The sequence below is a fragment of the Cebidichthys violaceus genome, unplaced genomic scaffold (assembly GCF_023349555.1).
Source record: "Cebidichthys violaceus isolate CVI_PGR_0920_01 unplaced genomic scaffold, fCebVio1.0.p SCAF_19, whole genome shotgun sequence".
Lineage (NCBI taxonomy): Eukaryota > Metazoa > Chordata > Actinopteri > Perciformes > Stichaeidae > Cebidichthys > Cebidichthys violaceus.
This window is the reverse complement of record NW_027176361.1, coordinates 865,300-880,030: the sequence shown is the minus strand read 5'-3', so window position 1 is coordinate 880,030 and position 14,731 is coordinate 865,300. Positions and strand designations below refer to the sequence as shown.

The 14,731-nt window shown below is 40.4% G+C and overlaps 3 protein-coding genes across 8 annotated transcripts in view; 1 reads left to right on the top strand and 2 right to left on the bottom strand.

The window, feature by feature from the left end:
• The first annotated feature begins 819 nt into the window (after positions 1-819).
• On the top strand, positions 820-6,458 carry LOC137874418 (sialoadhesin-like). Its single transcript, XM_068713087.1, has 9 exons — positions 820-884; positions 1,024-1,062; positions 2,409-2,523; positions 2,920-3,068; positions 4,098-4,346; positions 4,428-4,703; positions 4,781-5,029; positions 5,606-5,740; positions 5,986-6,458. Exons 1-9 carry the CDS (start codon positions 860-862, stop codon positions 6,096-6,098), a joined length of 1,350 nt encoding a protein of 449 aa, XP_068569188.1. The 5' UTR covers positions 820-859; the 3' UTR covers positions 6,099-6,458.
• A 1,204-nt stretch (positions 6,459-7,662) lies between these two features.
• LOC137874435 (killer cell immunoglobulin-like receptor 3DL1) lies at positions 7,663-11,412 on the bottom strand. 6 transcript variants are annotated; one of them, XM_068713114.1, is made up of 6 exons: positions 11,266-11,412; positions 10,964-10,999; positions 8,824-9,751; positions 8,508-8,747; positions 8,253-8,432; positions 7,663-8,147 (listed from the first exon to the last, which is right to left on the bottom strand). In XM_068713114.1, exons 3-6 carry the CDS (start codon positions 9,110-9,112, stop codon positions 8,035-8,037), a joined length of 822 nt encoding a protein of 273 aa, XP_068569215.1. In that variant the 5' UTR covers positions 9,113-9,751; positions 10,964-10,999; positions 11,266-11,412; the 3' UTR covers positions 7,663-8,034. The 6 variants fall into 6 exon arrangements, with proteins under 6 accessions (XP_068569215.1, XP_068569212.1, XP_068569213.1 ...); XM_068713111.1 differs by lacking the exons at positions 10,964-10,999; positions 11,266-11,412 and adding an exon at positions 9,855-10,889; XM_068713112.1 differs by lacking the exons at positions 10,964-10,999; positions 11,266-11,412 and adding an exon at positions 9,935-10,889.
• Positions 11,413-12,680: 1,268 nt separating this feature from the next.
• The window catches only part of LOC137874426 (uncharacterized), a 2,859-nt gene continuing 808 nt past the window's right edge, over positions 12,681-14,731 (bottom strand). The window contains exons 2-6 of the mRNA XM_068713098.1: positions 14,236-14,271; positions 13,646-13,906; positions 13,330-13,569; positions 13,075-13,254; positions 12,681-12,969 (exon numbers count right to left, since the gene is read on the bottom strand). Coding sequence (XP_068569199.1) covers positions 12,857-12,969; positions 13,075-13,254; positions 13,330-13,569; positions 13,646-13,906; positions 14,236-14,271 — 830 coding nt within the window. The 3' untranslated portion in view covers positions 12,681-12,856. The remainder of the gene's footprint in view (positions 12,970-13,074; positions 13,255-13,329; positions 13,570-13,645; positions 13,907-14,235; positions 14,272-14,731) is intronic.

The following is a 14,731-nucleotide window of genomic DNA, read 5'->3' as shown; positions in this document are numbered from 1 at the left end:
CTCGAATTGTTTCGACTCAACGTGACTCGACTTGTTTCTACTCAACGTGAATCGACTTGTTTCTACTCAACGTGACTCGACCTGTTTCTACTCAACGTGACTCGAATTGTTTCGACTCAACGTGACTCGACTTGTTTTTACTCAACGTGACTCGACCTGTTTCTACTCAACGTGACTCGACTTGTTTCTACTCAACGTGACTCGACTTGTTTCTACTCAACGTGACTCGACCTGTTTCTACTCAACGTGACTCGAATTGTTTCGACTCAACGTGACTCGACTTGTTTTTACTCAACGTGACTCGACCTGTTTCTACTCAACGTGACTCGACCTGTTGTTACCTTAAGCTAAGCTAAGCTAACCAGCAGATGGCTGTAGCTTCATGTTCAGAATAGAGAGTGGTAACAATCTGAACATCTGACGCTCAGCAAGAATAAACACATTTCCCAAATTGTCTCACTTACTTTAAAAGAAGCAGTAAGCTTCTGTTTGAGAAGATATCAGAACATTGTATTTTCATAAAGGAGTTAGTAGAGATGAATTATCTCTTACTGCAGCTGTCTGTTGTTCGTTTAGGATGTGGTGTCAGAACTTCAGACAATCTTTGGATCAGACAGGATGTGAGCTTCGGCTCTCTGTTCATATGAACAGGTAACAAACAGACAGATGTCACAAACAATCTGACAATGAGAGACAAAAAGAATCAAATAAATGTTAATAAATGAAGTTGGATAAAGAAGACATGCTACTTTCTGCTTGACGTTGTGCTCTACTCCGCTTCCACCGCCCATCTTCTACTTGTGGTTTATTTGAACAGGATGTTGTCACCACATGTGCTACTCGGACAGTCAGCGGAGCCATGAAGGCAACTCTGCTTCTCCTCCGTAAGTAGAGAAAAACTTTAACAAAGATGAACATTTGTCTTGCAAAACTAAACAAAGTGAAACCTTCATTTAGGGAACAGAGATGTATTTTTGATGTAGATTATTACAAAGGAAATGTGACCTGTGACTGTTGTTTCAGTGTTGGTGAGCGTCGGCTGGACGTCCGCCTACAGTCGTGGTGAGTTTCAACCAAAAAAAATTTGTTTTTGGGCCTAATTCCTCCTTCAGCGACATTTATTGAAATGAAAATCTTTCTAAGGATATATATATATATATATATATATATATATATATATATAAAATCATAATTCATATAAATTCTGTGTCAAATCTAAAATGTCTGATGAACGTCTGTTTGCTGCTTCCTGTCTGTCTGAAGTCGGTTTTATCGCTTGTTTCCGATAGAAAACCCGCCGGCAGAAGTCGACTTGTTGCTAAAAGTTGCTACGTAACATTTTGCTACGTAACATCAATAGTTTAGATTTATTTGTTTATCATCACATATTGTTTATTTGTAAAAGAAACAAAATTTGAAAGAGCAGATATTTTTTATTGTATTTGTAAACACGTTACATCATAGGGTTGTTGTATTCATATGTTTCGTGTTACACAGTAAAAACAGACACTGAACTGTTTTTAATGGTCATTTAAACTTGTGCAGAAGAAAATGGTGATGGTTGTTAGTTGCTATGGTGACGTCAACGGGTCTAAAAGTGTTGTTGTGTTGAATTAAAGCTAGCTAACTGTACCACCATGCTTTAATGCTACACTGGTTACAGAAAATAACACGTAAGTTTACTCATTAACTCTCCGCTGATCGTTTTAGTCGTTAAAAACTTCACCTCAGTGAGTCTGAGACTTCCTGTAAGTCGGTTTAGTTTATAAGGAACTTAGCCCGCTCTGTCAACGCTTCACATAAAAATGGCCGCCGCTCTGACCGTCCATCTACGTTGATTTGAATGTGAACGTCTTTTACTGCTTTGTCTGTCAAAGCACTTTGTAAACTGTTTTTAAAGGTGCAATATAAATAAAGTTATTATTATTATTATCAAGAACGACGCAACACAATCTGTTGACGTTCGAGCGCCAGCGCCCTCTAGTGCTCGTAGTAACGTGGAATCAAAGAAAGTTATTTTCTCAGCCACATTATCATATAGTCTGGAATCTGTTTCAGGTGCACACTTTCTTTAAAAAAAATATAAATATCACTTGTGAGATGAATATTTGGGTTCACATCCCGAGTTCTGCCTGTTTGAGGAAGCAAAAGCTTGTTTTTGACCTCTCTGCCGTGATGTATTTGTACTTAACTTGAGTATTTTATTCTGTTTTCTGTTGAAATGTTGTACTTGGGAGTTACTTTAAAGATTACAATTTTACAAAAAGAATTGATGGTTGACCTGTTGACCTGGTTGAACATGTTGACCTGATGATGATGTCAGAGGATTAGAGGTCACTACAGTTCATTTCATCACCATCCATCCCATAATAGTCGAGATGTTTCAGCGTTTGTTTTTTCTCTCACAGCCTCGGTGACGGTCGCTCCCAACAAGTCTCAGTTTTCCGAGTACGAGAAAATCTCGGTGAGCTGTGAGCAGACGAGCTCCGCTGGATGGACGGTGTGGAGATACACGACCGAGGAGTAAGTTTAACCGGCAACAAAACGCCCAAAAAACACGGTTCAGTTAGTCTGAACAACAATATGACACATTCCTTAAAAAACGCTGAGTAAGGGTTTCGTTTTGAGGGACAGCTTTGTGCAGAAAGGATGACGTGACGACACATTTTTAGGTTTCTTAGTAGTCGTTCAAGGACTCGCCAACGTCTGAAATTGACTAATCCAGAAAAGACAATAGGTGAACTGGCTCAACGTTTGGAACAGTGGATTAACGTTTTGGGGACTGAACGTTGTGAGGTGAAGCATTGTCACTGTGTAATATGTAAAACGCCTGACCATGAACACAGGTTTAAAACAGAATTATTGGTGTGTATTATTGTGTAAACGAGGGCTAAACTGGTGTGATGTGTGTGTTCCCAGTATGAAGCTGTCCCAGTGTGAAGTGGGCTGGGGCGAACGGACCTCCTCCACCTGCGTCATCAAGATCACCAAACTGTCCGACAGCGGCATGTACTGGTGTCGGTCCAAACACGGAGACAACAGCAACACCGTCAACATCACCGTCGTCAGTAAGAGTCATAATTCAGGACTTCACCGCACAAATACTTCCTCTTCTTCTTCCTTTTCTTTGTCAGTTCTGGTCATAGAATAAACTAAACTCTTACAATATGTCAAGTCAACACGAGTACGAAACAAGTCTTTGTTGATGACTCACTCGCTACACTTCTATGATTCACAGCAATTGTCTTAAAGGGAACCAATTACATTAAAGGGGAAGTGATTCAGTTGTGTGGAGGCCCAGCCACAAACACACAGGAAACGACACAATGACTGTGCTGTCAGACACAAAGGTCTGGGAGAGTCTGAGTGCTACCTGAACGACTGCTGCAATAAATAACTATAGGCGGCAACCTCCAGTTCTGAAAAGTGCCTTAAAACCTCTCTCTAGTGTCCACCAGGGGGCGACTCCTCTGGTTGTATAGAAGTCTAGTCTAAAATGACTCTACTTCTCTCTTGATTTATTCCCTCAGTAAACATTGTAAACATGAGTTTATGGTCTCAATCTCTAGTTTACAGTCTTCTTCAATACAGCATGATGTTCATTTAGTACATTATGCTCCATTTAGAGTCACACAGACCATGAAGAGGGGATGATTTAGGGGCGGAGCTAAGATGGTGATGGCCAAAACCAAAATGGTGACACCTTAAAACCCAGATGGTGACACCTTAAAACCCAGATGGTGACACCACCTTATAACCAAGATGGTGACACCTTAAAACCCAGATGGTGACACCACCTTATAACCAAGATGGTGACACCTTAAAACCCAGATGGTGACACCACCTTATAACCAAGATGGTGACACCACCTTAAAACCAAGATGGTGACATCCATCGGATTGTCTGTTTCGGACAGTGTCAGGAAACTGGAGGATGCATTCCCCCCTTATCTACCCTCCCAATAAATCACCTCTGGAAACCATCAAGAGACATTTTGTCCTCTGTCCTTTTCTTGTTTTGTTCTTTTTGTTCCTTTGTTTTGTTCTGTTGATCCTCTGATATATCCAGCAGCCATTGATCAAACCCATCATGTTCAGGTCAGACTGTGGAGTCGGTGTTGATGAGTCCTGTCCTCCCTATCACGGAGGGACATGACGTCACTCTGTCCTGTAAGACAAAGAAAAGGTCCTCCAACCCCCGAGCTAGTTTCTACAAAGACGACTCCTTCATCGGGACTGAGCCTGAAGGTCACATGACCATCCGCAATTTCTCCAAGTCTCACGAAGCTGCCTACAAATGTAACATCAGCGGTGGCTTCTCTTCACCCAGCTGGCTGCTGATGGAAGGTGAAGTCTGTTCACTCAACCTCACTCCCTTTTCTTTATCTTTGACATTTCCCATCTTGATTTGTTGTGTTTGATCCTCAGACGATTCCGACCCGGTTCGGCTCACAACGTCTCCCGACTCGTCTCAGCTGTTGGAGTACGATACTCTATCTCTGAGCTGCGGTAACGCCAGTGTCCACGGCTGGAACGTCATCAGGTCCACCACGTCTGAGGGAAAGATTTCCAGCTGTGTGGAATGGGGGAAGCTCACCTCTACAGGCTGCGTCGTCCAGTTGACCAAGCTGCCCGACAGCGCCACCTACTGGTGCCAGTCTCCTGCACATCAGCGGAGCAACTCTGTCCAGATCAACGTGTACGGTAGGAAGCTTCACAAAGGAACCTCTTCTAAGGTATATGAACCACAGAGCACAACACATCCTCTGTCTTTTCTTCAGGTTCAGATCGACCGGTGATCCTGCAGAGTCCTGTCCTCCCTGTGATGGAGGGACATGACGTCACTCTGTCCTGTAGGACGAAGAGAAACTCCTCCGACCCCCGAGCTAGTTTCTATAAAGGCAAATCCTTCATCAGGACTGAGCCTGAAGGTCTCATGACCATCCAGCGTGTCTCCAGGTCTGATGAAGGCCTCTACAGGTGTACCATGAGTGATGGAGAGTCTCCACCCAGCTGGCTGTTTGTCACAGGTGAGCAGGTTGTGAACTCAGCAGGTGTTGAGTCCGTAGCTACGTTTCTATTCCTAGTCTTAAGTGAATATTGAGGTGACTTAAATCCGTGTGAGGGTCATCCCTTCTGTTGCTCGTCCGATAGATGCTAACACCAACACAAAGACCTATTTGGGATAGAATATGACCGAAATACAACCGCATCAAAAACAAGCAGCGATGTACGCAAGCAAGCGTTCAGGCCAGTGTATGATACATACGTATGATCATACAATCATACCAACAAACACATGAACAGCGGAGCAGCTTGGTGAGTGACGTTGAGGTTTGTACAGTGAGCGGTGCAACAGTGAGCGTACTTGTGGTTCTGTTAGCGCTAGGTCTTAGATGCTCTCAGCTGTGCTTCACTAGCGGACGTTCAGCTTCATGTTTTTGTTGTTGATTTTATTTATTTCATAATTTACATTAGAAAGAAAGAAAACAGTCAACAGTCGTGGAGATAGAAATTCATTTTGGTGGACTCTCCCTGTTAAACGTATGTTTTAGTGAGTGTAACATGAGGGACATTCACCTGAACAGGTGCGTTTGTTTATCCAGATCCACACGGCTCGCCTCCCTCGGCTGAAGACTCCACCCTCTCTTGGTTGGGAGTGATGCGCCACCTGCTGGTGGTCTCCCCGTACTGCGCCGCCACCGTCCTCATGGTGTCCGTGTACCAACACAGGCCCACAGGTAACACCGAGCCTCTGGTGGGAGTCAGTGAGGCTGCACATTCACCGTGTTCCCCATCTTTAGCTTAGCACGGTAGCATGCTAGCATGATTATCCAGCTGAGGCTGATTGAGTGTCTTTAGTTCTGCAGGTCAGACATTAACATGTCGACCTGTTGCAATCAATCAATCAATCGATCAAATCACAACAAGCTTCGTATCGAATCATTAATCAGATGATTCATTAAATGATTACGTAACTCTCCAGGAAGGAACCAGCCTGTTTCTATGACGACGTCTCCACCCAGCGAGGATGACGAGGGATTGGACCAACCGTACGATGATGTCATAGCTGACATCACCACCGAACATGAATTCTAAACTTTTCTCTCTTAATGTTGTTGTTGTTCTTTAAATGTATGTTAACACGTCGTGTTTTCAGCTTCTCTGTCGTGTTCGTCCGTTCTCGTGAACTCGATATCTCAGGAACGTCTGGAGGAAACGTCTTCAGATTTAGTGACTAACGTTCACCTGAACTCAAAGGTGAACTGATCACTGTGACCTCACAAAACACCTTTTTGCAATCACTCAAGAATCCATATTTTAATTATGACAATTTTAACACAAATGTCTAACGGGATAAAATGATGAAGGGAAGACATTTTGGACAGACATGAATGTAAAATATCACTGTAATGCACTGTTTTGTAATGTGTCAATAAAGTTTTTAAGTGAACTTTTCATGAATGGTTCGTTGTCACAATGTCTTTAATTGTTGCTTTGATGTGTTTCCTTTTGTTTCTTTGATTGTTTTTGGCTTCACAGTTGTAACTTTCGGAGCTGAAAAACTAGTTTTATTAAGTATGAATAACAAATGAACATGTTTATTAAGTATGAATAACAAATGAACATGTTTATTAAGTATGAATAACAAATGAACATGTTTATTAAGTATGAATAACAAATGAACATATTTATTAAGTATGAATAACAAATGAACATGTTTATTAAGTATGAATAACAAATGAACATGTTTATTAAGTATGAGTAACAAATGAACATGTTTATTAAGTATGAGTAACAAATGAACATGTTTATTAAGTATGAGTAACAAATGAACATGTTTATTAAGAATGAATAACAAATTAACATGTTTATTAAGTATGAATAACAAATGAACATGTTTATTAAGTATGAATAACAAATGAACATGTTTATTAAGTATGAATAACAAATGAACATGTTTATTAAGTATGAATAACAAATGAACATGTTTATTAAGTATGAGTAACAAATGAACATGTTTATTAAGAATGAATAACAAATGAACATGTTTATTAAGTATGAATAACAAATGAACATGTTTATTAAGTATGAGTAACAAATGAACATGTTTATTAAGTATGAATAACAAATGAACATGTTTATTAAGTATGAGTAACAAATGAACATGTTTATTAAGTATGAATAACAAATGAACATGTTTATTAAGTATGAGTAACAAATGAACATGTTTATTAAGTATGAGTAACAAATGAACATGTTTATTAAGAATGAATAACAAATGAACATGTTTATTAAGTATGAATAACAAATGAACATGTTTATTAAGTATGAATAACAAATGAACATGTTTATTAAGTATGAATAACAAATGAACATGTTTATTAAGTATGAATAACAAATGAACATGTTTATTAAGTATGAGTAACAAATGAACATGTTTATTAAGAATGAATAACAAATGAACATGTTTATTAAGTATGAATAACAAATGAACATGTTTATTAAGTATGAGTAACAAATGAACATGTTTATTAAGTATGAATAACAAATGAACATGTTTATTAAGTATGAATAACAAATGAACATGTTTATTAAGTATGAGTAACAAATGAACATGTTTATTAAGTATGAATAACAAATGAACATGTTTATTAAGTATGAATAACAAATGAACATGTTTATTAAGTATGAATAACAAATGAACATGTTTGATTTGGGCGACCCCTGGTGGTAGAATCAACAATGATTTAAGTTTTCAAACTCTTTAGATTAAAATGTGTTTATCACTAAACTGGAACTAAATGTAACTAAACAACATAAAGAAATTAATCTTTTTAAATGAATTTTACAATGTTGTACTCTTACTTTACTCTTAACTATGACAAATTAAATAAAATAAAATTGAGTAATTAATCATCCGTCTACAAGTCAAACTAGAACATGTGGAGTTCCACAGGGAGGCGTTCTGGGTCCTCCACTGTTTCTCTTCTACGGAGGAACCTGAAGCTCTTTAGCTTCGTGTCGGATCCAATCAGAAGTGATGCTCCGTGGTGGCAGCATCGATGACGTCATCGTAGTCATCATCCAATCCCTCCTCAGCCTGAGTGGGCGGAGTCATCACCATGGAGACGGGCGGGTCACTTCCTACATTCAGAGCAAGTTAGAAAGAGAAAGTAGATCAACATGAGGACTCAATCATGAACACTGGAGTGATGTGATTGATTGGTTGATTGATTGGTTGATTGATACCTGTGGGTCTGCGTCGATATAAAGACACCATGATGAAGGTGGAGATGCAGTACGGACAGAACACCACCAGGTGGCAGACCAGTCTGATCGCAAGGTGGGAGGGGCCTGAGGTAGGGAGCGAGGCCGATGTAGAAGGAGTCCATGTCGAGGCAGTGGGCGGGGCCTTGGTTGTGGGTTTACCTGCAGACAGAATCCCACCTGGTCAGGTGAACATGTGGGTGAATGAAGGGGTGGAATCAAAGGTGACCTCCTCACCTGTGATGGACAGCCAGCTGGGTGGAGACTCTCCATCACTCATGGTACACCTGTAGAGGCCTTCATCAGACCTGGAGACACGCTGGATGGTCATGAGACCTTCAGGCTCAGTCCCGATGAAGGATCCGTCTTTAGAGAAACCAGCTGAGAGGTCGGAGGACGTCTTCGTCCTACAGGACAGAGTGACGTTGCGTCCCTCCATCACAGGGAGGACGGGACTCTGCAGGATCACCGGTCCATCTGAACACAGAGACAAAGTCCAGTTCATCCGTTCACACACAGCTTCATCAACACTGACTCCACAGTCTGATCTTACCAGAGACGCTGATGTTGATGCTGTTACTGGTTCCTCCCTCTCTGGACTCACACCAGTAGACTCCACTGTGCCAAAGAAACATGTAGCTGATGTTACAGGAAGAACCAGCTGTTTGTCCCCATCCATCTCCACACTGAGTCCTGGTTTCTCTGGTTGTGTTTCTCCTCACAGTCCATCCAGAGGGGTCGTCCTCCTCACAGCTCAGAGAGACAGATCCTCCTTTGAAGACCTGAGAGCTGCTGAGACTCACAGTGAGACGAGCTGAGAGGGAAAAGAGGACAGAAAACATAAATGACCTGAAGGAGAAAACCTGAAGAGACGCTGAGACATTTTTCTGAGTATTTTTCCGTTGAAAATACGTTTAAAATTGGTTCAAAAGTGAAAGTTTTTTCTCCGACTATTCATAGACGTTCACGTTCAGACCAGATTTCACCGGGATTAGCAATACTACAATTTTCGTCCTCTACATTGTAGTGATAGTAGTAAATCATCATTTCAGAGGCTTAATAAGAAACCACATCCACATTTATCAGTTGAAAGACAATATTGTAAATCCCGGTGAAATCTGGTCTAAACGTGAACGTTTAATCAACGTCTATAAATAGTCGGCGAAACAACTTTAACTATTGAACCAATTCTGTACGTCTTTTCAACGTCACCGTGTTTTAAACGTGTTTTAAACGTCTAAATGCTCACAGTTCAATATGTAGCAACTAAACACTTACTCATATCACACATTATCAGTTTCCACTTACAGGACAAAGACCAAGTGACACAGGAAACAATTAATTTGTGTTTATTAAGCAACAATATAGTTAAATATCAAACAATATTCTTCATATACAACCATAGTCTCTGTCCTTTAAATGTCATTAGTGCCACACAGGAGCCGGTTTCAGAAGGTCTGCAATATTTTCAAGGTGGACGTCTGTAAATAAAACAAGTATTAGAAAAACATTTTCACTTTTAGACCAGTTTTGAACGCCTTTTAAACGTAAAGATGCGACTTGGATATTACACAGTATAATTACTTTATGTTCTTTGTATATTGCTTTAAGCCAAACAATGTTTTGACCGTCTTCTTATTTGCACATTACTTTGTTTTACTCACGTCATCCACATTTAAACTGTGTACAGCCCCACGCGCTCTGCGTCGTGTATTTCACATGTGAAATGTCCTAAAAACTCTACAGAGACAGTAAAGAGTCTCCAACATGAACTAACACGTGTTTATGTTTACTGTTCGTCCATAGTGCTGTAGCTGCAAGCTAACGCTACAAGCTAACATGCTAACGCTACAAGCTATCAGCCTCGCCCGCATGGTGAGCATAACATGATACTAATGGAGCATATTTCGGTTTGTAATATTGGAGTCCAGTAGTTCATGTACTTGCAGCGTACGTCGTTATCGTGAAGCCTCACGTTTATTCCGTCAGCGCGTTCGATTCGCTCCTTAAGTCTCGCGCCGTGTTTCCAGAGACAGCGCATGTCCCTGCGCATGCGTGTTCCAGCAGTAAACATTCGTATTTAACGTGAACAGACAGACAGAATGTGCTCTGCTCTCATTACGATGTCCTGGGAGCTTCTAGTTGACAGCACACAGTCTATAGTTACATATTCATCACGTTTTATATGAAACATTAAATGCGTTGAAATCACGTCTTCGCTTAGAACATATTTCACCGACCAGCCTAATATGACTTTGGAGAAATACGTTAAAAGTAACCAATATCGTGTCTCTTTCAACCTACAAATGAACAGACCATCAATACTTTAAAACAAAGTAGTGTTTTGTGACACGTTGATATTGTAACCGCATTTTAGCCGGTTGAAAAGACGGTGAAAATAGGTCTTAGACGTTCAGACCCCATTTCAACCAGAAATCAACGTTGAATTATGGGTTAGTGCTCACTGGGGAAGGAGAAAACCTGAAGAGACGCTGAGACATTTTTCAGTTTGTGTTCATACGATCAACGTAACGTCTCATGTTTAAATCACTACACCATGAAGCATCACGTCCATTGTTTCTAAATGTATTTCAGCTTCAGAGTGCGGTGGTCTGTGCCCACAGTACTGTCTGACAGGAAGAGGCGCTAAACTCTCCTTTCAGAGAGTTTTCAGACGTGGTGCGTTCACTGACCCTGGTTTGTTGAGCAGCTCAGCAGTGAGGTCAGAACTGAGGAGAGAGACGACAGCGTGAGTTAGTTTGAGTTTCAACTGCAAAACAACTGTCCCAAGTTGTCCGGCTGTAACCATAGTAACCATAGTAATCGTAGTAACGTAGTGTGAGAATAACAACAGAAACAGACTTTTCCTTTAGTTGGAGAATGAAGACAACACAAAACAAACACACCCTTAAAGGTTGTGTGAAGGTAAAGTGACGACGTTCTCTACCTTTACTGATCTCCAACGTTAGACTGAACACAACAGATTCGTACTTACAGACGAGCCGATGAAGAGACGTTCGTCCCATCGTGAACTCTGTGTCAAAGGTGCTAAATGAATAAAGTTATTATTAATATTATTAATATTATTATCGTACCGATCGCTGACATCAAACCCTGAGAGAATGTTTCACTCAGAGAAACACACACCACCACTTCCTCTGTGAGCAGCCGTGTGGTTTCCTGTCCTGTTGGGCACTAATGTCACTTTACCATCCAATAATTAAACGTGGCTGATTGTCATCATATGTTCTTCATGAGGGACAATGACCGACCGGTCCTGAAGGGGTCAGTAGACGACTGTCGGATGGATCTACAGGCTCTGATGCAGACGTGTTCCTGTAACTTGACTTCATGTTGAGGATTAAATGGTTCCACCAGAAGATGGAGCTCCAACTGTAAACCGGCCTGCAGGTCGTTCATCATGACAGGAAGACTCTGGGATCAGACCTGGAGGTACATCCCAAGTCTCTTATTGGATCTTCATTTATTAAAAAGATTTGTCTTTTCATGATCTCATATTTCCCTCAATAACTTTTATTATGAAAAGAATTAAAGTCAGAGAGAGTTTTTGACATCATTGATCATCATTTCATTCAGTCACGTGAGGCTGATCATTCAGAGAGTCTGATGAGTTTTATCATTTAAGTTTAACCTGAAACATTGAGTCTTATAAATGTATTCAAGTAACCATAATCATATTCTGGGTTAATTAATAATTATGTCACAATTTAGAATTTCAAGACTGACACGCAAATAATTCATAAATATGACAAATGAACATGTTTATTAAGTATGAATAACAAATGAACATGTTTATTAAGTATGAGTAACAAATGAACATGTTTATTAAGTATGAATAACAAATGAACATGTTTATTAAGTATGAATAACAAATGAACATGTTTATTAAGTATGAATAACAAATGAACATGTTTATTAAGTATGAATAACAAATGAACATGTTTATTAAGAATGAATAACAAATGAACATGTTTATTAAGTATGAATAACAAATGAACATGTTTATTAAGTATGAATAACAAATGAACATGTTTATTAAGTATGAGTAACAAATGAACATGTTTATTAAGTATGAATAACAAATGAACATGTTTATTAAGTATGAATAACAAATGAACATGTTTATTAAGTATGAGTAACAAATGAACATGTTTATTAAGTATGAGTAACAAATGAACATGTTTATTAAGTATGAATAACAAATGAACATGTTTATTAAGTATGAGTAACAAATGAACATGTTTGATTTGGGCGACCCCTGGTGGTAGAATCAACAATGATTTAAGTTTTCAAACTCTTTAGATTAAAATGTGTTTATCACTAAACTGGAACTAAATGTAACTAAAGAACATAAAGAAATTAATCTTTTTAAATGAATTTTACAATGTTGTACTCTTACTTTACTCTTAACTATGACAAATTAAATAAAATAAAATTGAGTAATTAATCATCCGTCTACAAGTCAAACTAGAACATGTGGAGTTCCACAGGGAGGCGTTCTGGGTCCTCCACTGTTTCTCTTCTACGGAGGAACCTGAAGCTCTTTAGCTTCGTGTCGGATCCAATCAGAAGTGATGCTCCGTGGTGGCAGCATCGATGACGTCATCGTAGTCATCATCCAATCCCTCCTCAGCCTGAGTGGGCGGAGTCATCACCATGGAGACGGGCGGGTCACTTCCTACATTCAGAGCGAGTTAGAAAGAGAAAGTAGATCAACATGAGGACTCAATCATGAACACTGGAGTGATGTGATTGATTGGTTGATTGATTGGTTGATTGATACCTGTGGGTCTGCGTCGATATAAAGACACCATGATGAAGGTGGAGATGCAGTACGGACAGAACACCACCAGGTGGCAGACCAGTCTGATCGCAAGGTGGGAGGGGCCTGAGGTAGGGAGCGAGGCCGATGTAGAAGGAGTCCATGTCGAGGCAGTGGGCGGGGCCTTGGTTGTGGGTTTATCTGCAGACAGAATCCCACCTGGTCAGGTGAACATGTGGGTGAATGAAGTGGTGGAATCAAAGGTGACCTCCTCACCTGTGATGGACAGCCAGCTGGGTGGAGACTCTCCATCACTCATGGTACACCTGTAGAGGCCTTCATCAGACCTGGAGACACGCTGGATGGTCATGAGACCTTCAGGCTCAGTCCCGATGAAGGATCCGTCTTTAGAGAAACCAGCTGAGAGGTCGGAGGACGTCTTCGTCCTACAGGACAGAGTGACGTCACGTCCCTCCATCACAGGGAGGACGGGACTCTGCAGGATCACCGGTCCATCTGAACACAGAGACAAAGTCCAGTTCATCCGTTCACACACAGCTTCATCAACACTGACTCCACAGTCTGATCTTACCAGAGACGCTGATGTTGATGCTGTTACTGGTTCCTCCCTCTCTGGACTCACACCAGTAGACTCCACTGTGCCAAAGAAACATGTAGCTGATGTTACAGGAAGAACCAGCTGTTTGTCCCCATCCATCTCCACACTGAGTCCTGGTTTCTCTGGTTGTGTTTCTCCTCACAGTCCATCCAGAGGGGTCGTCCTCCTCACAGCTCAGAGAGACAGATCCTCCTTTGAAGACCTGAGAGCTGCTGAGACTCACAGTGAGACGAGCTGAGAGGGAAAAGAGGACAGAAAACATGGTTAAGATTTGATCTTTATCCACATTCCTCATATTTCTACTTTCTACCTGCTGCACATATCGTGTCAAACTGGAAACATTACAAACTAACATGGGATGTTCACGACCCAAGAGGAGCCTGAGAAAACACAATATTTAATTTAACTTTACTTTACTTATTGAATGACTTAACGTTTTCATTACGAGCAGCTTTATCTTTGCACGTGATCTTCAGTGTTTGACTTCATGTTTGATTGTGTTCATGAACGGTTTCTCTCCTCACACACCGTCCTGAACACTCAGACAATAACTGTTCACTGACCCTGGTCTGTTGAGCAGCTCAGCAGTGAGGTCACAACTGAGGAGAGAGACGACAGCGTGAGTTAGTTTGAGGTTTTACTGTCGACAGAGAAACTGAGAGAAAATTCAAAGTGAATTTCAAACAACTGTGTTATTCCACCAAGGAGGCACTTAGTTCAGAGCAGCTTGTATCCACAGGAAGGAAGTATATCATCATATAAATAATGGTCAAATAAATACCTAGGGTGCATTTCAAAGTTGGAGAAGAATGCATCATTTTGAATAAAGGTCAGTTTAATTTGTGCAGACATGCAGAAGCTTTAAAATGTAAGAATCACCACCAAGATCTGATAAACGTTGAACCGACGGAATAATTCATATGAATGATGACCAAGTACACTCAGATGATATACTGTTAGAATTCAAACTACTACTTTGTGTTCTTTGCTGCCATAACGACCAAATAGAGTTTTTTGTCAGCTAACAATATAATATAATAAATAATAATATATATAATA

Excerpts from the sequence above, each read along its gene's own strand:
- LOC137874418 (XM_068713087.1), top strand. The coding sequence starts at position 860 with ATGAAGGCAACTCTGCTTCTCCTCC. Across the intron at positions 4,347-4,427 it reads CAGCTGGCTGCTGATGGAAG|ACGATTCCGACCCGGTTCGG; the intron begins GTGAAGTCTGTT and ends TTTGATCCTCAG. Across the intron at positions 4,704-4,780 it reads TGTCCAGATCAACGTGTACG|GTTCAGATCGACCGGTGATC; the intron begins GTAGGAAGCTTC and ends TCTTTTCTTCAG.
- LOC137874435 (XM_068713114.1), bottom strand. The coding sequence starts at position 9,112 with ATGTTTTCTGTCCTCTTTTCCCTCTCAGCTCGTCTCACTGTGAGTCTC. Across the intron at positions 8,748-8,823 it reads CATCAACATCAGCGTCTCTG|ATGGACCGGTGATCCTGCAG; the intron begins GTAAGATCAGAC and ends CTCTGTGTTCAG. Across the intron at positions 8,433-8,507 it reads CAGCTGGCTGTCCATCACAG|GTAAACCCACAACCAAGGCC; the intron begins GTGAGGAGGTCA and ends TTCTGTCTGCAG.